The sequence below is a fragment of the Thunnus albacares genome, chromosome 18 (genome assembly GCF_914725855.1).
Source record: "Thunnus albacares chromosome 18, fThuAlb1.1, whole genome shotgun sequence".
Classification (NCBI taxonomy): domain Eukaryota; kingdom Metazoa; phylum Chordata; class Actinopteri; order Scombriformes; family Scombridae; genus Thunnus; species Thunnus albacares.
In genome coordinates, this window is record NC_058123.1 from 30,417,997 (window position 1) to 30,442,189 (window position 24,193).

General features: G+C 38.7%; 3 protein-coding genes across 3 annotated transcripts in view; 1 reads left to right on the plus strand and 2 right to left on the minus strand.

The window, feature by feature from the left end:
* pdzph1 (PDZ and pleckstrin homology domains 1) overlaps positions 1 to 6,449 on the plus strand; it is a 32,389-nt gene extending 25,940 nt beyond the window's left edge. Inside the window, exons 8-14 of the mRNA XM_044332700.1 lie at positions 16 to 194; positions 295 to 452; positions 806 to 848; positions 1,037 to 1,223; positions 2,799 to 2,934; positions 4,220 to 4,315; positions 5,663 to 6,449. Of these exons, the coding sequence (XP_044188635.1) occupies positions 16 to 194; positions 295 to 452; positions 806 to 848; positions 1,037 to 1,223; positions 2,799 to 2,934; positions 4,220 to 4,315; positions 5,663 to 5,789 (926 nt within the window). The 3' untranslated portion in view covers positions 5,790 to 6,449. The remainder of the gene's footprint in view (positions 1 to 15; positions 195 to 294; positions 453 to 805; positions 849 to 1,036; positions 1,224 to 2,798; positions 2,935 to 4,219; positions 4,316 to 5,662) is intronic.
* Positions 6,450 to 6,850: 401 nt separating this feature from the next.
* macir (macrophage immunometabolism regulator) lies at positions 6,851 to 12,582 on the minus strand. The gene is made up of 2 exons (XM_044334285.1): positions 12,488 to 12,582; positions 6,851 to 10,001 (listed from the first exon to the last, which is right to left on the minus strand). Exon 2 carries the CDS (start codon positions 9,992 to 9,994, stop codon positions 9,341 to 9,343), a length of 654 nt encoding a protein of 217 aa, XP_044190220.1. The 5' UTR covers positions 9,995 to 10,001; positions 12,488 to 12,582; the 3' UTR covers positions 6,851 to 9,340.
* A 6,675-nt stretch (positions 12,583 to 19,257) lies between these two features.
* LOC122969054 (thyrotropin receptor-like) overlaps positions 19,258 to 24,193 on the minus strand; it is a 32,573-nt gene continuing 27,637 nt past the window's right edge. Inside the window, exons 7-11 of the mRNA XM_044334632.1 lie at positions 23,629 to 23,697; positions 23,328 to 23,405; positions 22,937 to 23,125; positions 20,610 to 21,684; positions 19,258 to 20,534 (exon numbers count right to left, since the gene is read on the minus strand). Of these exons, the coding sequence (XP_044190567.1) occupies positions 20,304 to 20,534; positions 20,610 to 21,684; positions 22,937 to 23,125; positions 23,328 to 23,405; positions 23,629 to 23,697 (1,642 nt within the window). The 3' untranslated portion in view covers positions 19,258 to 20,303. The remainder of the gene's footprint in view (positions 20,535 to 20,609; positions 21,685 to 22,936; positions 23,126 to 23,327; positions 23,406 to 23,628; positions 23,698 to 24,193) is intronic.

The window sequence follows — 24,193 nt, forward strand, 5'->3', positions numbered from 1 at the left end:
ATGTTAATATCATAGGTCCAGATGTTCTAACGTTGACCATTGGGTCAGACATTGCTCGTGGTCCTAATACGCCAAGACCAGCTTGTCGTGGTTATCTTCACAAGCGTACCCAGTCTGGTCTGATTAAAGGCTGGAGGAAGAGGTGGTTTGTACTCACACATGACTGCTGCCTTTACTACTACAGACACAAACGGGTGAGCAGGGACCAGTCATCATCATTCTAGTCATTTAAAGCAACAGTGTACACAAAATTTAAAGAAGTGTATGTTTGACATTACTTCATGTACATTACAGGATGAAGGCAAGAGGCAGGCTTTATCTGCAGTAAAGCTGGAAGGGGCTGATGTGGGACCAGATATTTCGCTGGGAAAACCATTTGTGATGAGGTGCCGCCCTCAGTCTGGTAATCGGGTGTACTTCTTCTGTGCTACTTCCAACCAGGAAATGAAAAGGTATGGTACAAATAACAACTTTCTAAACCAAAAGAAAGTATGTTGACATGTACCTGTTTCATGTGTATTGTAAATTTGCAGAAACGCTGAATGGAAAAACTTCAAATAAAAATACAAACATTGTATCCATAATCATACCTATAAATACTGCAAAAAAGTTTTATGCTTGGCTGAAGTGGAAAACCTGGTGTTTCCAATAAAGAGACGTGACAAAGCTTGAAGGTGTATTCATAGAGAAATCCTTTGCCCTTTTGTTCTTGATGAGATTCAGACATCATTAACATTAAAAAATATTTGGACTTTGGGGTGCACATCAGGACATGTATGTTTAAGCTGTATCGTTGTGATTTTAGGTGGCTGGAGGCTATGGAGAAAGCTATTCATCCAATCACACAGGTAACATCTAACTGTCATAAATCAAATGGACCTTGGTATAGCATTATTTAAAAAAGCATGTTGTTATGACTGTAACATTTATCAGAGAGGGGGATAAGAATGACTGTCAGGCTGTTGCTCACATTGGCTTATTGCCTGTTATATTTAGCTCTCAAGCTAACACTAATCTCAATTAACTCATGTTTCAGAACCACGTGTGGGTGGATGTCACCAGACATAACTCTAATTTGCCCCCACTGGCTGTGAAAAACCCTGATTGTCTTGGATTGCTTCATAAAATGGACAGAGACAAGGACATGTGGTTGCAGCACTACTGCATTCTGAAGGATGGTTGCCTCTACATGTACAGTGGCATCCGCGCTACTCATGCACTTGGTATTGATATACTGAATGTTGTTTCAAATGCTTACATGCAACATGGTAGCATTTTTGTGGGAGTGCAGATTCTAAACTAAAATGGACCTTTTTTTTTTTATATAACTAGCTTCCCTTAATTATCTATTTAGCATATGTTTACATATAGTCTCCTGAATAACTGGTCTATTGTAGTGGATGTGTTTTTTCAAATTTTCAATTTTTCATCACTCTCATCACACACATCTCATCACCTTAAAGACGTATAAGGGATATGAAGAGGCAATAAAGCTCCAGAAAAAAACATATCAACATACAGTATATTCATAATTTTTATATATTATTAATTCATATTTAATTACATGATATTTTAAAGCTGCATTAATTGATTTTTTGGCCACTTGGGGGCAGCAGGATAAATTTGGAATGATGTTTTAGCTCTAGTTTCATCTTCACTAACCTGGCTAACCTGGTGCCAACCTGGCTCTTTAGCTGCTAAATGCTCCACTTCCATCACTAGCTTTGTCTATGCTGGGCAGGTACAGTGGGTTTATCAGAGCTTCACTAAGACATCTGCCTGCTGCTGGAAACAAGGTTGATGATAGCAGAGTTTGCAGGCTAAATTTCACTCTGCTGAAATGCAGTGATTATATTGTTCACATCCAAGTCAATTTTTCCCTGTTTTTACCTGCGAAAAGACAGCTTCAGCCAATTACAACAAGCAACATCACATGTGGTAACAGCTACATGGCAACATTATAATAGCAGAACACCTTATTATTTAAGTCTCCCAGCAGTTGGCTCTCTTTGATAAAAGGATATGGTTGGAGATTTTCTATATTTTTCTTAAAAACAACAAGCCACAAGGCTGCTTTGGTTGACATGTTCCTTCACCCCTGAAGAGTGTGATTATGGTAGTTGTTTAGAAACAGCTCCAAAGAGTAATAACAGCGATTATGTTTTCATCTCTCTCAGAGAGCATTTCTTGTAAGGCAGACGCCACTGCACATGCATCGGAAGGCAGCTCTGTTTGCAGAGCTTCGCTAGATTGTTGTGCTACATATCACAACTTCTTCACTTTGTACTGAAGTTCTTAGTATGGTTGTATGTTTGGTTTTTCACAGTCTCTGTGGATTTTAGGCTACGGAGCCCCTGACAATGAGTCTGGGCTGATCTTTCCTCTGTCCGCTGACACAGACTGTAATGTACTTGTCAGAGTAGGTATTGCTGATATGAGTGTCTCTTCTCAAATGTGGGGCTCGCATCTCCATGTTTTCACCATCCTTACGTGGTGCAAAACTTAATAAAGGGACTGACTGTCCTTAATTCACATTGGGATAGATGTTAATACTTAAGATGCTTTTTCCAGTGAATATTTTTGCTATTTTGATTTTTTGTTTATTTGCCATGTTAAATGTAAAAACATATAGTGTTACTGAGTGACCCTACACTGCATCAATCTTTTCTTTATATATTTGACAACTTTTTTCTCTCAGCTAATTCTTTACTGAACCTCTATAGTGATGAGATTGGTGAAATAAAACCTCAGAACAAAGAGGTTGTAAATTGATCAATACACATCATCTGTATCTTCAGGTGGGATCTACCTTCATGGGTACATGGTGCGAGAGCAACCTTTTGGATTCAAGAAATCCACCATTGAGCTGAAACCTCCATCGGATGAGTTCAAGACTTTCTACCTCTGTGCTGAAAATCCTAATGAGAATAAACGGTGAGGAGCTGAGTCTGATTTTCTTTACAGGAACCTTTGTACAGTAGAATTTTAGATTTTAAGGACTTTTGAGACTTTGGTGTAAGGTATTGGTTTTTCTTTGCATTTCCATTTTATTCACAACCAAGTACAGCGGTACTTTGTTGTGGTCCTTGATTTTTCCATAATCTATCACAAGTTTCTAATTTATTTATGTAATTTATATTAATAATCTATCTTTACCTTAATTTTGAGATATCCTCTGTAACACCGTTTTTTTTTTTTCTTGGCCCAGTATATTTGAACATAGCCCTCTTTAGCTGTGTTGTGGATGTGTTATGATTAGCAGGTAATAACTGGGCAGATCTGCACTGTTGAGCTGGACTTATTGAGTTTAATTACTGTACTGCTAATGCAAAGCAAACATCTACTAGCTGCATCTACTAGCTATAGAGTTTTTCACTGGGGTGGCTTTTATTGTGAAGGAGAGAGAGTTGCTAGTTGCCAAAAGCTACTGTCCTAGGAAACCTGGTCTGCACAACAAGATATGGACATAACTGGCACTATTTAGTCAGTGGGTCGGTTTTAATTATTTTGGGGATAATGAAGTAAGATAATGTTAAATGCAGAGCTATTTCCACAGGCTATTAGTGAGGTTTGTGCAAACCAGCACACCTCCAACACCACAACAAGATAACCCAACACTCTTACTTTGTTGTGTTGTCCTGTGGAAAACCACTCACATCATGCCAGCATGTTTGGATGGTCAAGGTTACTCAAGGCTCAGTTCAGTCTGGCACAGGTATCCCCACGTATACATGATGAAGGATACGTTTGTTTTTTTGTGACCCAACACATTTGCTTGACTATTCATTATCAGCATCACCTGAAAGTACCTGAAAATTGGACTTGGTATCACATCCTGAGTACAGCCAAAATGTCCTTTGTACCATCAAATATGTTTTGTAACATGATGTCACCTGAATCATGTTTTTACCAACAAGAGGAGGAAACATTTTCAATTAACCCATTTGCAAAATCCCCAAATCTTCATGTTTGACTGGAAACAAAAGCATGATTAATGTTGTTATGGTTATGTTTAGGCACTCATAGCAGTTGGCTAAGGTTAGGGAATCAGCCTTAGTATTAGTAGCATTAGTATTAGAATTTTATTTTATTTTATTTTTCTTACAATACTAGCCCTAGTCATGTTACATGTTCCATTAAGCTCCTGTGTAACCCAGAGGTATTGAGTGAGGAATTTGTTGAAGACATTCAGCACAGATGTTGTCATGTTTTTTTACAGATGGATCATAGCTATCAAAGCTTCAATAAAGAAGTGGCTGCCTTTACATCAGGCCCTTCAGGACTACATAAATGGACCACCAGAAGAGACCAGGATGTGAGACACACTGTACTCTGTGATTACTGTCAGGAGTCTGACTCATCCTGTGGAGCATTGGATGAGCATTCTGTTTGTAGATTACTGCACTTTTTTATGGAGGATAATTTCACTGAGGAAAATTCTTCTGCTATAGAGAATAACTGTAGGCCACAGTGAGCAGAGCCCTCAGTCCACGAGTCATCATTTACATACAGCACAAAAAGTCAAATGGTAAACTGCAAAGTGGTAACGCAAATATGAGTGATGAGACCAAAAACTTACAAAAACACTTTTATATTCTGCACTTATTTCCCTTTTCAGTTTTCCTCCATGACTTTTCCCTTTGTACAATTTTTCATTTAAGCTCTTCCATTTGAACTTTTAGCTCAAGCATTTCAATTTCAGGTTTTTTCAATTTCACCATGCATTTTCAGATTATCGTTTTGTATCAATTTGTCATATCAGTATTAAATGTACTTTTTAAAATTCCCTTTTGTGGTACACTTGTGCATACATGAAGACATGGTCGCATACATATAACATAATGATAAAAAAAATAATAACCACTGAATCTTCTTCTTTTCCATATTCTTTGTGAAATTATCCTCCTCCTCTGCATTACAATTTCTTTCAGCAACATCTACTAGCACTTTATCTAAGCAGTCACAAGGTTATATTATGTATTGTTTTGGACATTTGGTTTGTGCCATAAGGCTTTCCAAATAAGGTTTAGAAATAAATGCAGCTACTTGTATATGGAAGATGCCTAAATTAAAACAAATTGTTATATGTATTTACTTTTTATGTATGGATTTACTGTTACAAATAAAAAGCACCCCTCCACCTCCTCATGAACACCACTGACAGTGTTTTGTTTTTGACTTAGTATTGGTATGTCTATGCTGCTCTCTGCTGGACAAAAATGCATGCACTACACCTCCTCACTTTATTTTCTGTGTTGAGATTTGATTTGAATGCAGCGTGGAAAATGTGTGTCACAGTAAAAAAACTCTCAGTAAAAATTCTCATGTCAATATACATAAATGCCAACATTTATTGACAGACATGAAATTAATATTTAATGACACATTGCATTTTGTTACTGACCTTTTCATTACAGACATATGGAAAAACATTTTTTTCTTAAGAAGAAAATGTCAGATTGTTCACAAACGGCTGTCTGTTCCGTAGGCTTTGTTGCTAAGGTTGTTCCATGGATTGTTTGTTTGTTTGTGTGTTTGTGTACTCACATATTTTGGATTGGATTTCATCTCAAACATGTATGATAGATTTGAGAAGTTTACATTTTGAGTAAAGAATGAAAAGAAGTGAAATCCTGTTACAATTTGTTTATGTACCCTCCAGAGCCAGCGGAAGTCTGCTGAGGAACAGCTTCTGGAAGCTAACCAATCAGAAGAGGATTGCTCATTGGGAGAGGGGCCCTAGAGAGACAGGAGCTGAAATGGCTGGTTTCAGACAGAGGCTGAACTGAGGGGCTGCATAAAGTGCCAGTTTAAGATGAATAAGGGGTTTTTTGAACTGTAAATCATGCAAAGATATTCCAGTAGAGCCCCAGAATAAAATATAGACCTGGAAATGGGCATGATATGTCCCCTACATACATAATACATATATAAAATGGCAATACATATAAAAATGTGTATTTATTTCTTTGTTTAATTTGTTTTACTTTAGGCATTTTAAATCTGATCGTCTTTGTTGTCCTGTTTGCTAAGAGTACGAAAAGAAGTTTTTCTAAAACTATGCTGCACATTTTTACTTATAACCAAACTCTTTCCTTAAAATGATTCTGAGACTGAGACTAACAATGAAAATACTGAAGATATTGATTATTGCAGCATGTTCATTCATTCTAACCAATACCCATGATGGTCTTGTTGCACGTAATTTCCAAGGGCCTCGTACATGCTGTGTTTGGATTTTCCAAAAGTATTTGCAGAATTTTCAGTCCGTTACTATGAAATACTAGCATTTCTAAGCTTTTAAATATATTCTGTATTATGCACTATATTCCTACGTATTTCTGAGTATAAATGTACTCTCATGCTTTTGATACTTTTACTCACTGTATAACGAATAGTAATCCATTAATCTGTAAGCCAAATAAATTCTGCATCAAGTTTTTGTCTGCTACTTAAATGTTTTTTGTTTTCTTTGCTTTGCTTTTCGTTAATAGTCAAATTAATCAAGGGAACTATCTGCACTATCTAAACTGTAAACTTTCTGTAACATACTTCAGGCTTTAAAATGCTGTAGGATGCTGCATTTGTCACACATACTGTATTGTACTCTTTGTGTAGGACCCTGATTGAGAAAATAGGTTTTCAGAGCCTTTGACTTTTATTGCCTTTGTGGATTTTTGCATCATCTTGGAGAAACTTTTTTTTCAATGTCTAACGCTTCATATTCTTTCCTCATAATCAGAACGTTAAAAAATATTTTTGTTTGGTGATCATCACCTTATAGCTAAAACCACTCAGAAGGTCTTAATTCAGTGATGATGATCTTTCTCCCCCAAGGTAGAGACACAAAAATGTTTGAAATAAGCTTTAATCTTGTACTGTAACAGTCATTGGTTAACATCAAGTGTACATTTTCTGTTTGGCTTAAGAAAACAATAGAAGAAGAGGTGACTTCACATACAGCATACAGTGAAACAGTTTGCACACCCTTTGAGTTTTGAATCAAAGTTTCAAAATGTCTGAAAAATGAATTATTTTAATGATTTTTTCAAATAGTTGTTAAAATTGGTGTTATACAATAAAGCTCTAATATGTAGAATGCTTAAATATTCCAAGTCCAGCAACAGTTGAAACTTTACATCATCAGTAGCAGTAGTCTTTACAGCAATTTTCAACACAACAGCATAAAAAGGACAGCTGTCACAAGGTCCACATTCAAATTGCAAGTAGGCTGCATTCTACGATGGAACATTGCTACATTATGATATTCACTTCAGTATTGAAAATCATTACATCTCACGTTCATGTTTTTCACATTGATTCAAATGGTTCAAGTTTTTCAGACCAAATCCAAAATTTCAAAAGGTGTATACATTTTAAATAAAAAAAATGGAGAGACAATGGTCCTATCTGAAAATGTATAAATATTTGTATTATATATTTTAAGCCCCTATGTGTTGGATTTGAACATTTCTGACTGGTGACTTCCAGATGTGCTGTGGCAGACATCAATGCCCCCTTTGGATCTGACCCAGGAATACTCAGATGATCAGGCTGAAGTAACTCTAGTTAGCACTGGTTTTACTGAGACTGTCTCATAACAAACAAAAACTTATTTCAACAGAATAATTGGAAAGATGCCATTTGATACAGAGGCTCCAAATGTTCCACATTCATAAAATAAATGGAATTCTCTACTCCTTTAGAAGTTCTGAAACAAAGAAATCAAAATTTCCTTTCAAAGCAGAACAAAGTGAGCAAAAACTAAAGGGGTGTACAATTTTTTTCACAGATCTAAGTGTTCCCATGGCTTGCTTATATACAGTACTTCAGTGTTTTATGTTAACTCCTTATTGATGGTGGTGACAATATCAAGGTGCACTGATGTTTCCACAAATAATCTGTAGTAGATGTACAACAGTGCAATCAGGTGCAGAAAACAAACATTTTCTGCAGTAGAGGGATTTGAACACATCCATTTCCAGCTGTAAGGGGAACATACACACTCATACAAAAGACACACATCTACATACTGTTGTGCCCCTATAACCAATGTACAAAACTAGAGATGCACCAATATGATTTTCAAAAGCCAATATATTCCCAAACATATTTGACAGCAATAAACAGATGAAAAAATCTTATGGGGGTGACTGTTTGATACTAGTATTTTTTTTTCAATTCTAGTTTAAAACAATGCACATATTCCATATGAACTTTGCGTCACTGATTGCTGTAATCATTCATCCTGTCCATACTGGCTATGAAATGATCCCCCTAGTGTGACTAACTGTATGAGATGGAGGAAAAAATCCACACTGCTCTTTCTGTGTAAAAATACATTCTATAATTCAGCTGAAGCTAAAATGAGAAGTCTGAGTTAGACAATTGGAAAAACTCTCTCCCCCACCTTTTTTTCCAGGGTAGTCATATTAGGAAGGGGCCATTTGGGGACATCTTTGTGACTAATGGTCTAAGGCACTGACCATGTAATCGCAAAGTATGTGGTTCAAGTCCGTCCAGGTCTGTTGCATGTCATCCCTCCTCCTCTTTCTGATACCCCTCCACTGCTAGCTATTGAGTAAAGACAAAATACTTACTTATATTTAAAAAACAGAAGGAATATGGGCAGAGAGAATGATTACAGTGACCAATACTTCCTCTTTAGTGTATATATGGCATTTATCATTAAAATAGACTTTATTAAATTTATCACAGATAAAAATCTTTACTGATTTTGAATGGAGTGTCACAAAAATCTTTTACATGTGCCCATCTTATGGTAAATAGGTGGTTTAAAATGCATCCATGTTGATTTACAACAATAAAATAGCAATAAATAAAAAAATAATCAACCTAATAAAATGATCTTGCTAATATGAATGCAGTGCTATACTGTGAAAAAAAAAATCACAAAATACCCACTAACACAACTCCTCATAGAAGGCAGTAAAACTGGACTAATAGCAATGTTGCATTTGAAAGCCGACAGTATGTGATATGTGCTTGTATCAACTGTAAGCTGATACATCAGTGCATCTCTGACCAGTACAAACACACAACACTGTCAATAAATAGCTTTGCCAGTTATTGCTAAGTTTATATAATTCATTTTTTTTTACCTCAACAACCTCATTACAGTGTAAGGACTAATTTAAGAATTTTCTTCAACATTATGTGTACAGTGAAGGGTATAACCCCCGTTAATGATGTAACAAGATTATCAGACTGTCTTGTTATAGAACTGCTTATAATCTGAGTACAAAGAAACAGAGCTAGAAATAGCACCCACATCCCCAAGAGGGTGAAAGAGGCCTGAATAATGCCATCTTCTTTACTTTTATGTCTTGTTTCTGGTGAACATGCGCTCCCCTCGCAGGGTGAGGTGCTGCAGTTGGTACTGTAACACCTCAGTGTCTGATGACTCTTTGATACTTATTTTGTCCAGATTAAGGTAGTCCAGAGACTTGGACTGGGTCCTCTTCCCTTTAAGTAGACAGAGGGGTAGTGGAGCATGCAGACCCCTCCCAGGCTCCCCATGGGCCAGGGACCTGAGGAAGGTGTCACTTGAGCTGGGCATACGCCTCCGTCTCCGCCCGTTGGCAGAAGGAATGTCGTATGGTTGGTAGTAGCGACTTTTGGCTTTGGAGATCCGTGAAGACCGGTGGATGCCCAAGTCCACAGACTTTGGGACAGTGGTCTGGATGGAGCTAGGCACAGCCTCTGATAACAAACTCTTCTCTGGAGTGCTTTCTGACCATTTGTGGGCCAGTTTGAGCAGCTCCTCACCAGTAGTGAAGCCTACCAGATAGTTTGAGTCCATGTGGAGAATCTGGTATCCTGCAACAGTACCTCTGATGGGTGAACAGGGGGTGCTGGCACAGCGAGGTCTTTCTGCTTCTGCTTTCAATGTGGCTTTGATGTCAGCTGCAGGTAGAATGGAGACATGTGCCCTTGACATTCCACTGATTTCCATTTCCATCTTTACAGACATATCCTGACTGATGAAAAGTAGAGGAAAAAAAAACATTACTCTCACATCTCACTCTTGTGTCTGGGAGTAGTGTTGGCAATACAGCAGTTAACCAAATTACATACACTGCTTCCAGCAGATATAGCTAAATACACTAATAGTTAATGCTGCTCTGAGTGTTTGGAACCAACTAAACATACAAATTAAATCAAAGGATGATAGACATGCACCTTAACTACTACAGTACCAATCCTTGTAGTGCAGTTATGCAATTAGTAAGTCTTCTTTAATTAATACTATTTTCTGTCATTCTGACAACTGAAGGGTTGAGAGTATTCAGCCATTACTTTTACATCAGCTTTTTACTCCATATAGCACCCTACATAACTCACTACAGTTGCTGCAGTGCAGCTTTATTGGGCATCATAATTAAGCACTATTGTGTTAGGTACTGAAAAGGCTAAAGAAACTAAATTCACTGAATTTATTGGCAATGGAAATTGCAGTCACAGCTCATACTACAGAAAAGCAGCATTTTTTAAAGGGAGCTGGCATGGTAAAGTAGGACTATTATGATGGCGTAAGAGTTCTCTGCACACAACAATGTTAAATACAGCATTGTGACATTATTATTATTCTGTGGGATAATAGTGTGTTGTGTATAAAACCCTTTGGGGGTTTGATACATCAGGTCCTTGTAAGTCTTAACTGTATCATTTCACCATTTCAGTGACAGGGTCAGTGTCAGGTGCCAGGTTTCCCATAATTTTTTCTGCGTGTAAGATACTGAGTGTGTGAGAGAAGACGGAGTCAGAGTAAACAGAGTCATAATGCTTTATTGGCACTTGGCCTACAAATATATAGTACAGTAACTCTTGAGGAACACAAACAGACCAACTACAGAAACCTAAGTCACATAGAGCGCAACTCACAATAATACATGAAACTACGTTTCAACATTTCTTCGATATAGCTACAATTAAACCAACTAAATATGAATTGCCTTATTTAATTACTGCAAACCAAACAAGTCACAGTCTCCATTGTCACCGCTATGTATGTCTCTCTCAAACAACTGTGGGCATGTCTTGCATCTTCTTATGTTTTTTTAATGTGGGGCAAAAAACAAACAAACAAAAAAAGTGTTATTTCCTGCCCTGACAGAGAGCGGAACCTCTGTCAGAACCATCCCCACAGAGGAAACCTGCAGTCAAACCCCTCTTTGATTTTTTATTTTATTTCATTTTTTAAACAGGACACAGGAGAATAGTCAGACCTTCTTTGTTTGGCTATCAGTGATATGAATAACAATAACTTAATTATTATATTTTTACTTGGGGGGAGGATGATTAAATACCATTGCCTGCTGAAAGTATAAGGGAAGACGAGAACACAAGTTGTAGTCAAGATGAGAAATGATTACCAATCTTTTTTTCCTTTTTTTTTGCCATCAGGAAACCAAAATAAGTCTTATTTGATTTTCACATGTGGGTAGGATTTAGGCTTACAAGCCCATATAACTCGCCATATAAGACTGCCATAGGTGATAGCCATTTATTTTACATCATTGTTGGTATCCTGACCAACAAATGACTAGTATATAATTATGCAATCCACAGACATCACTGTCAACACTTTGCATAAGAAGTACCTTCAACCAAAGAAAACTGTTGGCAGTTTATTCTGTGGATTATGAGTCCTATTTCTGAAAGAGCTGTTGCTGTTGAATTTAAATGTAATTGTCAATGCTGTAAACACCCCAAACTAAATCAAATAACAAAGTAATAATTTGTTTTTTTAACCATAAAGTAAATAGGAAGGGTCTGGGTTGATTTATAGAGTTTATACTTTATATAAATATATGAAACCCCTTTTTTTAACTGTTTTTTTTTTATTATTTCGGTTGCTCTCATTATCGCGGTGAAATCGCATTATTGCATTGTTTACCAGCACATTGCAGATGAGAGCGGCTAGGAGCTGCAGTAGAATGCCTATTAAGTATGAACGCCATGGCGAGGCTAAACCGTGTCATAGTGAGCCAGTGGAAAATGGGCAATACTGACCAGGCTGCAGAAAACCCTCCCAGTATGTGTAAGACCCATAATAGGCGTGATTCAGTTGCTAATATCAATTGTCTCATTTGAAAAACTGTGTGGAATATAATATTTTAAAAAAACTGTTGCAACAACAGGCCGAGTTCATCCTGCCCCCTGCTGAACTGGAAGCCCAGTAAAATTGCACTGCCAGGATCATGAACAACGTCTTAACACGGTATTTTCATTACTCTAAGTTACCACCATGGTTAAAATAGGATGCATTGAGCATTTGAAACACCGAGTCGTAAGACTTGCTTGACAAGATCGAACCACAGGCGCACTTGACCACCGTTTATATAGATGGAAGAAGCACCTTCATCCTCCCTATTTCACCCCCATTAAAGATCTCCTGATTTCATAACCTCTTTGTGGAAAGACACTTTGTAAGGAAATACACGAAAATGAGTAAAACACGAACCTGTTTAACTGCAGCGAGTCCGACGTTCAACCTTCCCGTCTATGTGGTCTCCGGCCTCCGTCACGCCTGTTGCGTCACCAGCAACGAAAGGAACACTTCCGGTCTCCGTTTTTTCATAAAAAAAGCCAAAAGTCCAAATATTCATTATTTGTGGTATTTTTAGGTCGTAATGGTCGTAATAAACAGACTTCAATTCCAATGAGTCTCTCTACTTACAAAAAATAGAAACTAAAATAAATAGTCTGCTCTTCTGCTCTGTCATCACGTGAATGCATGTATGACCAGAGTGTAGAGTGTAACCATGTCCTCCTTTTGCTAGACAAGAGTGGTTGTGCAACAACACTGTAAATTAAAATTCAATTCAAAATTCTTACGTTCAAATCCAGTCGAAAACCACCTTTGCTACAATAAATAATTACTAATAACTGACCTAGAATAAAAAATAAATTGCTAATCCAATCATGTCAGACATTAATCTGACTTTATCTGAAGTGTTGTTGCACATTCACTTTAGAATCCACTTGGAGTGCATTGACAAATATTTGTTTGTTGTGTTCATGCTATCAATTGTCAAACAGAGGAGGTTAAATAGGGTAGAAGGAGAGGACGTTGCTCCTCCTCTATTTTTTGAGAGGCAAGAGGGAGATAAAAATATAAAAAAGAATACCTGGTTGAAATAAACCATTACCAAATTTCAGTATCATTTATAAAATATTTTTTCTTTTTTCTTTGGAAAAAATGCATTATTGAAATTCTGATTAAAAGGCTTCAACAGTGACACCTGTAGGGCAGGAGGAGAAAGGGCAGTCTGCATGAAGCGGTGGTGGGGGGCAGTGGACGGGCTCCTGTTGCCCTCTTAACCCCTGGGACACACTGGATGCGTGAGCAGCGCACATGCATCGTGGAACCTCTTGCTTTTCATTTCAGTGCCCATGTTAACAGGTTAGAGCTGCCACAGTCACATACGTCTCCCGCAAGGCTGTTGCGTCGCTTCATCTAGATATTCGAGGTCTGGCCTATTTTCTCTGCATGACGCGTGCGGTTCTCAGCAGAAATAGACAGGGAAACCGAGAAAGATAGGGCTGCCAGTGGCAGAAGCGCCGCAGCAGACACGCATCCAGTGTGGACGCTGCAAGCGTGAGAGACGCAGCAGTTCAGCGACGCACACACACTGCTGAGGTTCACGCATCCAGTGTGTTATCCCTAAATTCCACTGGATGCGTGTGTGCCGCGTTCCGGCTCCGACGCGGCCACCGGAGCTGATTGCGGCCACTCTAGTCAATGCATCTGATTCTACCAGGCGCACTGCGGCGCGTTTCAGAAGCGTCACAGAAGCGGCTCTCTGCTCCGCTGCGCCTCATCTATTTTTTACAGAGGCCGCGTCAAGCAGCACAGAGCAGATCAAACTGGGCAGGAAGTCAGACACAGAAACAGCATTGAGCATCTGGTCAATTTTCAAAAACACGTAAAACACCCTGTGCAGACTCCTGGTCGTATATCAACAATAAACGCAATTAACACAGCCGAATAAAGAAACCATTTAACTACATAGCCTACTCAACCATAGTAGAAGCACAAAAATCAAGGAAAATGACCAAATCAATGAAAGCTGAGGAAGTTAACAAAATTGGGCAGCTTAGTTGCCCTGCTACTGCAGTAATTACGGTAGCCTTAAGGCACTTTATCAGCTTTGACTAGGCTGCTGTAATTACTGTAGTAGGAGTGCAACTGACTTTAAATAGCAGATGGCTTCCCCACAGTGAAGATGCTCCGCTTCTGACACACTCCCGATGGAATAGGGCGCTGTGCAGAGGACAGCGCACACGCACCCAGTGGAATCCTGGGGTTAGGGCGGGATCTCTTACATCAATTTAATGTACTTAATTTTTTTTCATGCTAATCTATGATTGGGTAATACACTTAAAATGATGCTCCAAGGGAGGACGTCCTCCTTAACCAATCAACAACCAGAATACAATGCTCCAATGATAGTTTCCAGATTTCATCTTCAGCTCTCTACCACTGTAACATACCTGAGTGTGACAAACTGGTAAGAGAAGACCGGTAAAATATAGATAAATTGATAGAGTAGCATATTAGAAAATAAATTATAATGTGCAAATTGCGAACTATATTTTTAAACACATCAGTAAAATATTATGTCTTCTTTAGGCCCTTTCAACAACCAATTTCCTTCTTTCAGATTTAGAGGTTATATTTCACTTCTTTTATTGATCTGTTCCTTTAGCCAAAGCCCTGAAGGATTGTTAAGGACTGTTGTTAAGCTAACGGGAGAATGGATTTGGACTGGGTGGTGCAGCAGCAGCAGGACGCCACCTCAGGGCGGCAGCAGTGGCAGGACGCCACCTCAGGGCGGTTGGAGAGCTCCGCTCTGCTGGTGCAGCCTCAGGCCTCACTGCCTCAGCTGTCCAGACTGGACCCTCAGTGGGACTACAGTGATGTGCTGTGGCCCAACATACCACTGCTCTGAAGTGAACTCCTCTCAACAACAATAGAAATCTAACAACATAATTTAAATCAAACAACCAGGATAGTTAGCTTGTCTGTCATAGTTGCTAATTGTATCAGACTGGTTAACCAGCAGCCACAAAGTTCTGTTAATAATAATACATTTTATTTGGAGGCGCCTTTCAAGTCACCCAAGGTCACCTTACAAGAAATAAAAGCAAAACATCAATTAAAACAAAACATCAGCATAAAAACAGGTGAGGTGCACAGTGTCCAGTTATAGGGAGTATGTCAGTTTGAACAGGTGAGTTTTGAGGTGGGACTTAAATAAGGTGATGGAGTCTGACAGTCTTATATGTGGGGGGAGAGAGTTCCAGAGCCTGGGTGCTGAGCAGCTGAAGGTTCGGGCACCCATGGTACTGAGGTGTGACGTGGATATGATTGAGAGTCCAGTAGAGGTTGAGAGGAGGGTGCGGGAGGGAGTGTATTCATGAAGGAGGCCGTGGAGGTAAGTCAGGGCTAGGTTGTGGAGAGCTTTATAAGTGAGGAGGAGGTTTTTGTAGTGGATGCGGTATTGTACAGGGAGCCAGTGAAGTTGAATGAGAACAGGGTGATGTGGTCGGATGATTTGGTATGGGTGATGATCCGGACGGCCGAGTTCTGAATCATTTGCAGTCTGTTGATGAGTTTGGTGGGGACTCCGGTGAGGAGGGCGTTGCAGTAGTCAATGCGGGATGTGACAAATGAGTGAACCAGGATTTTGGTGCTGGATCGTTAACTAACCACCAAGACGACCAACAGCCACAAATGGACGTTATGATATGGATACTTCATCTCCATGAACGAAAGAAGACATCAGATCACATGAGTCAGATACAGCTTCTCTGTCTCTGTCTCTTTTGTCGCTAATTTTATCTCTGATGGTTAAATGTCTTTCTGTGGCTTTTGTGAATTTATCTCCTTAACAAGAATGCAGCAAAGAGATCATATAATGTGCAGTGGGTAGTTTGCTTGTTGAAGTTACAGTGAGCTGTCTGCACTCATTAATTAATTTGGAATTGATGCAGTTTTTAATTGAGTGGTTGTTCAGTCACCTGTTGATGTTGTGTGCAACCTTTTCACCACTCAGGGGTTTTTGTTTTTGAAAGCAAATTGTTTTATTGGCATATAAAATTGCTCCCCACCTCTCCAATTTCATCAGGTGGGGCCAATGATATAGTATGATGCAGTTTGTTATAAGATGCCATGTTGGTTTTCCTCCTGTCCTCCCCAATTTTTTGAGTCACCAGCTTCCACTGATGTAGAGGTATACTCACATTCAGCCAAATACATAAAAACTTATTGGACCATATTTCATCATTCAACAGGACAACCATCTTGATACAGACACAGCAACCATGACACAGCTTTTCAGGGTGAAAAGGTGGAATATCCTTGACTGATTGAGTCAATCACCTAATCTCAGTCCAACTGAGCTGCATTCCACCTGCTGAAGGCGGAAAGACCCCACAACAAGCAAAAGCTGAAGGTGTCTGCAGTGAAGGCCTGCAGGGAAGATACAAAGCATCGACCTGCTGATATCTATGGCTCCAAGACTTCTTCATCGACTGCAAAGGATTTTCCATTAAATATTAAATATGATTATTTTGTTTGATTTCATGTGTATCTGTCAAGTCAGGTCAAGTCAAGTCAATTTCATTTATATAGCACCAACTCACAACAGACTTAATCTCAGGGCACGTTTCACATAGAGCAGGTATAGACCATGCTCTTTAATTTACAGAGACCCAACATTCAAGCACTTGGCGACAGTGGCAAGGAAAAACTCCCCTTTAATGGGAAGAAACTTCAAACAGAACAAGGCTCTAGGTGGGCGGCCATCTGCATTGTCCAATTACATTTGAACCCCTAAACTTTGTGCACCATGTGTTAAAAGGGCTAAATCTCCAACTCAGTTCTTTCTATATTGATGTAAACCTAACACAGATCTAAAAGTCTAGTGACCAAAATTGAATCAAGCAAACGAAGGAAGAATCCACTTTAATTTTATAAACATATATTATTAACTACTCACCACAATTAAACAACTAAACAAACAAAGAGAAAAGACAATACACAAATAGATAAACCAACTAATACAAGAAAGTAAGTTGTAAGCTCTAACATGAATGGAGAAATTAGACTGGTATAATTAACAGAGAAAATTAATGAGCATTGAGATGGATATTGACCAAAATTATACTCTTGCAGGGATTGTTACCTGAGAGACCAAGATATAAAATCTGACATAAAAAGTATCTAAAAGCACCAGGGTCTTCAACAAGGTACAATGGAGTGCTGATCATTATTGCGTATGCCATTGGGGCAGTGTTGCAGTGGTTGGAAGGAAATCTGGCAGTGGGTCTTGTAGCCGGCTGGAGCTGAGTTGTTTATAACAGAGAGGATTGTTGAAGGAGGGAACTCTGGTAGTGGGCTCTGTTTCATAAGCTCTATGCAGAAGGGGTGACATATCTCTTGTCATACTTGTCACACTCAAAGGTTTCATCTCAGGTTGACACCCCCAGACTAAGACTGGATCAAGGTTCTAAATGCACAGGCCAGACATCACTCATCTGTTAGCCATTATCTGGCCAGACAATTTTGGGAGTTAGAGTAATTACTTAGGCTATGTTCACATAGGGACCTTAATGCTCACTTCCGATTGTCCAATTACAGTCAGATCAGATCTTTTTGTGTTAATGGTTAACATTAATGTTTTTAAGTGACATGTATCCAGCTCAGGTGTGAACACCACTGAAGTCCTAAACTGCATGTGCAGATTTAACTGAAATGTGCCTTAGTCTTAAGAGAATGTTATATTCATAAGACTTGCATAATTAATTTTGGAACACTGCTAAGGTCAGATTTGGAAACTCTATAATAATAAGAAAATGATACCAAACACAACATGGGTAAACCCAAAGATGTTGGTATTATTAATGATTAGACAAATCAACATAAATCATATGCTGGCATTCCTAAAATACTTCCATTAAATGATTGGCACAAGTTGTAAACTAAACACATACAACAGTGACTTTAAATGGACAACAATACAAGAATTCCTTTAAGTCTTAAAGTCAGGCATCCTTCATATCTGTGACATAGGGGTTACTGTAGGTCTGCTCACGATATAGAAGAGGTTCTGGCAGTGGTGTGTGCATGTGTGTGTTAATGTGAATGCAATTTGTTTTTTTTCATAATGATAACTTCAAGGTTTTCCTGGTGTCTAACCTCTTGTGCAGAGGAAACTGGTAAATCGTCTGTTTTTACAGAAGTCCTGGAAAAGTTCAAGCTGACTGGCATGTCCTCAGGTCACAAGCTGGACAGTTTGATTGCTTGGGGTAATCAGCTGGTTTCCCCTTCCATGGCTTGCTACTATGTCACCAGTGGAATGGTCTGAGAGCATGAAATTGAACCTCCAGTCCTGGTAAACAGCGCTCAAATACTGGCAAGAGGTGATTGGTGCCTTGGTGATTACATGTAGTGATCAAAGAAACCTTAGGCATGTTACAGGCTTCTTGTGTGGGAGAGTTGAAAAGTTTTATTCCCTAAGTCTCAGAGGTCGAAGGAAAGTGCATTTTCTTATTTGGGTTTTGGTTTATGCAGCAGTGAAGAGTTGGCAGCAGTTACTACTACTACTACTACTACAGCAGTAACTTAAACAAGCTGGTGTTCTGTTATTTGGGAAATATTGTCTCTTTCCCAAAGCCACTGTTTCTGTTCAAGAGTGGTCCTTCACTTTGGATATGAGTTCCGTAGCTACATGTAGGTCACATGATGATTCAGATATCACTATGACAACTGAGAAAAAAACATCCACTGCAGAAGACCGTGAGATGTGGTTGAAAGTGCCAGAAAAAGTGACTGCAGTAAAACTACAAGCACAAGGAATAGTGGTTCATTTGGCAGAGCACAATATTATGCATCACAAACTCAGGGCCCAAACTTTCAGATGCAGATAGATTTGAGAAGCTCTTCATTTCAAACATACTGACACCTTTATTTTCTTACCTCAGAGTTAGGCTTATCTCTACATTTTCTGTGCAGTTTTAGACGCATTTCTACTTTCCTTTCTCGTGCAGCTGACAGCTAAACTTTTTGCTATCTTTACCTACAGATTAATACTAAAGCCTGACTGATACAGGATTTTAAGGCTGATGGCAATTTTGATATTTGAAAAAAAAATCTGACAACGTATCGGCTGATATTCATTTTTTAACAGAAACATGTAACATAAACACATTTTATAAGGATCCCTTACATTTAGTTATTGAGTTCCATACAAGATATGTACTCAGTTGGACATTATGCAGTTGAAAAATAAATTTGGCTTATTGTCAAAAACATAACAACAACTGCAACAGTAAACCTGACTCTAGTTATCATCATTGTTGCTGTTGTTATTTATATACAGTTATTTCCTAATAATCCCTTTATTATTACCAATTCTAGACTTCTTCTGTTATGTGATGATCAGACATTAGCTTAGGAACTGGCACAGTTCCTGGAGTAACTCAGAAAAAGCCCTGTGTCTAAGCTTTAAACTTTTAAGATAAACTACCAGTATAACTTTTCTGATGAAATGCAAGTCGCGGGTATACTTACTTGAATAATTTACTAGAATAGGTAGAATGAGTACAACGCTGTACTTTAACAACTCATTAGCTATCTTCAGTTTACCGCCATGAGAGCAGCTAGCTTACTGGCTTACTAGTTTAGCAACACATAAACTGTGAGCATGTGTTTTACAGCATCTGTGAACATTATACTGATGAGAGAAAATTATAGGGCCTTTGCTTATTTACTCGCCAGAACTCTTGCTGACTGATACTTACTGACAAATAAAAATAAAACAGAGTTTGTCAATAAGTTTTACAGCACTCATCTGCTGTCCTGTATGAGAGGAGGTGACTGACTGTGGTGGCGTACTGTAGCAAAACCAGGCATGACTGACATGACTGCTGCCAGGCTTATTTAGTTTATACAATAAGGGGAAATGAGGAGGTGTGGTTTATTATCATTTAGATCATGTTTTCCACTTGCAAATGAGCACCTTACCATGAAGATACATAACAGACATAGGTTCTGCTCTGCAGTGGTAAGCTGAGCTGTTAAGTGTGTTGCCTACAGTGTAGTCGCAGCGCTCTCTGATGGACAAATTATGCAATAGCGTATAGTTGGGCTCTAAATAATTAATAATTAATAATCTGTAAATTGGTATTTGGTGCTTTTTAAATCTACTACAATAAGAAAAAATGTTAACAAAATTTCAAAGGCAATGTTCAGGTATCTTGTAACCTGGTGATTATTTTGGATGTTTCATGGTGTGGGTGCTGGACTGCATGGCAGACATTGTCTCTCTGTATATGTGGGGATTAATACTGACAAATTGGCTTCTATAGAGGTGTGCTTGTTGCTGGCATAGCCCCATCCGGCTCAGCAACATCAGAATGTCTCGGTGAAATGCCTTTGTGAGGATAGCATAAAAAAATGGGTGTGCACAAGAGTTGAGAGGATAGAACAGCACCAGCAGCACCTGCAAAGAACACACACATCAGCCTTTATTTTAAATAGAAAAAATTCTGGATTAGGGTTCAAGAAGAAGTCACACCTTGGAATCTGTGATGGTGATCAATGGTTGGTGGAGAGCTGCAGACAAGCCGTAGAAGCAAATGGGAGCCAGACAGAGGAAGTTGGTGAATATGAGAACAGCCATGCGTTTGGCCATGATGGTATCACATCTGTTGGACTGGTGCTGGGGAGTGTGCACCATACAGTAGATGTGAAGATAACATAAGCACACCACTATAACAGCAATGACATTAACCATCAGGACAGAGACCACATATGCCCATGCAGCAGTTGTCTTAGTATCCATAGGTAAGCAGATGCTCACTTTCTGGTAACTGCTCACACCGATCACTGGCAGCAGTGCTAGGATTATGCACAACAACCAGCCGATGAGCATTAACACAACTGCATGGCGTAATCTCAATTTTCTGTCTGGCCTCATTGCGTAGAAGATGGCGTGCCAGCGCTGAAAACTTATTAAAGTTAATGTGTAAACAGATAGCTCACTGGCGAAAACTGATAATGTGCCTGCTAGATTGCAGCCAGTTCCTGTTTGCCAGGCAATAGCATAGTGGTAATAATGGGAGCGTGTGTAGATGTCGACAGATGCAATGAGCAGCACGTACATCCCCATACAAAAATCTGCAAACACCAGGTGACCCATGAGAAAACGGGTAATGGACAACTTCTGTCGGCTAGTTAACAGAATGATCATCACCAGGAAGTTGGCTGAAATGGCTAACAGACTGACCACCCAGACCAACACCCTCAGGAAGCTTTGACTGATCACATCCTCACAGGGGTTGAAGGCATCAGGGACAGGGCTGCATGAGAGTCCATGATCATCTGTGTGAAGTTCATTACACAGTGCAAAGTCAAAATCTTCATGGGAATGTTCTTCAGATAACTCAACATTAAACAAACCCTCATTTTGAGACTGTTCATTTGGGCAAATGGGGCTGTTGTAGTGATGATTGTGACTTGTGCTGCCAGCAGTTGGGAGATCGAAGCTGTCTCTTAGATGTTCATAGATTTTCCGAGAGAAACCTGCAGAAGATTCATGCTGCTTTCCCAAAGCAGTCCTGGTCAAGTTGCAAATAACGGCCTCAGAGTGTCTTGAACACAGATGATAAGAATATTAATAGACTCCTTTCACGGCAGGCATTTTGACTTGTCAAAGCAGGTGTAAATAATAATAATGATGTCTCCATTCAACTAAGTGTACCAGTAAGCCATGTCAGTAAGTGAGCATGCACAGTACCAAGCCCAGTAATTGGCTCACCTAAATGGAGTGCAGGCATCATTACTGTTATTAATACCACCTGTGTTTTCCCTGCTTTGATGAGTCAAAATGTCTGACAAAAGGGTCCATTAGAAAATCGACAACAACAAATTTTTATATGCATGCAAATGTATAAATATTATATTACGTTCTTCCACACCCGAAAGTGACCACATTACACTTCCATCAATATGCACTATGTTCGGAAATTGAGTTATTTTTCTACCAGTACATTACACCAGTACATTATCACACTACTAGAGTACAAGACTGGGAAACTTGAATACAATTGTTGATCACTTGTATTCACTTTGTTCATGGCATTTCACTCCTCAGACCTTAATCAGATAAAATTCATAGGCAGCACCAGCACAAATAAACAGTCAGCCACCAGCAGCAAATTAAGGTCAATGGCAAATTAAGGTGAATTAGCTTTTCTAATTGTAAACAAGTATATCACATTTAAAAAAGATAAACTAAGTAAATAGAATCCGGTAGAATACTTAAGTACAGAACCAGAACCAGGTACAAAAACAATAGAGAATTTCACTGTCACAAGATGAGAGTATGCAAATAAATGGAGAATTTCAAGAACATTACATTAGATCAAAAGGAGCAGAATTTGATATAATAATGATTAATATTATGAACACTATTTAGTGAAGGTTGAAAAACAGTGAAAACCAATATTGCCTTACTCATGGTAGGAAAAATTATCAAAGCCTGTAATAATCAGTGCGTCAAACAATCAGCAATCACAATATCTTGATCTTCTGGTTAGGGTTTGATATTACAATTAGAAAAGCTAATTTAACCTAAATCATGATTGCCAGGAGTTGCTGCTGGTGCCCACTAATAGTTTTTTGTTTGCCCCTCAACCCTCACAATCAAATGTGTAAATATAAAATCATTACAAGATTAAAAATGAACTCTGCATTGATTTAATTTAAATCACTCTAGGATGGCACAGCTTTTGTGGGTACTTATTACATTGGGGCCTAGTCTGGTATGTAAAGGACAAACAAACAAGGAAAAGAAACCATGGTGGGAAAATATTTCCAAACACTTTCAATTCTCTTACTTACCCTCTCCATCTTTTCAACTTTTTGAGACCACAGCAATGGCTTTGGAAGGTCAGTTCAGCACTCTGTAAATGGAGAAAGGCTCTAAAGGGGGGTAGTGCTTTGAGGGCCCAAGTGTTTTTAGCTTGGAGCTTTTCAATGGTCTTCATACCTATTGAAGGCAAAGAGCTAACTTTGGTTTCTGAGAGGTCTCTGGAAACACAGACAAAGAGTTTAGATTAATTCATTTGGACACAAAGCTCAGGCTGTTCTCAGGAATAGCCTGAGCTTTGTGACACAACCTCAGCATGTGCTATAGTGGCAAAATAAAGATATTATTTGAAGTAAAATAAAAACACAAAGCAATGTTACTTCTACATTATTCTAGCTAATTCTATACATTTCAGTCACTCACAAGTGAATTGGGCCGTGAATTACGCCATAAAACGCAAATTCATCTATTCGCTCCAAATCCACATTCCTGTGAAGATACCTGAAGAATGAAGAATAGATGAGGGGCAAGGTACTGTGCTGAATGTATGTTTATTGTATGTTTATTAATAACTAATAATTCCTGTCTAATACTAATAAATATCACACTGTTCACAATCACAATGTTTTCTGTAATAATAGTAAGTCAATCTGCCGGCCAGCAGGTTGTTAAAGTACAAACACATGAATAAAGAGGCCGAATAAAACACCAAAAAATTGCATACACTTCTTCCAGTCTGCTCCCATTGAAGGCATAGGGCTGGATCTCTTTCACACCATTACTATTCAGCATGCTAAAAATAGGGGAAAAAAAGAATATACTGTGAACCTTCCATTCACAACACATACTTGCAGACTACTTATGGTGTGTCCCAGCTGTTGCAAACATTTTCCTCATTTAAATTAAAAAAACAAAACAACTAAATTCTGGACAATTTTGGGTAAAAAGACAATGTGACACCATCACCATCAATTCTGTTTTGTAAAACAGACTGACTGAGGAGTTTGATTCTTTTAGATGGTATATAAGATGGGCGATGCGTCAATACATAAACATACAAAAGTAAAGCCATAATATTGCTAATAATGATACATTTCATGCATTGCATAGCGATGAGGTTATGTATCTGTTTGTGGCTGTTTGTATCTGCTTGTACGATTAATTGTAATATGACGATTGTGAAACAAAGTAAAATTTGTTTTAGTGCCGTTCATACACCTATGTTACATGAAAGAATTCATTCACACCAAATCCAGCAATGCAGCACCTTCCCACGGAGGTGTACTCAT

Coding starts and splice junctions, on each gene's coding strand:
- macir (XM_044334285.1), bottom strand. CDS start 9,994: ATGTCTGTAAAGATGGAAATGGAAATCAGTGGAATGTCAAGGGCACAT.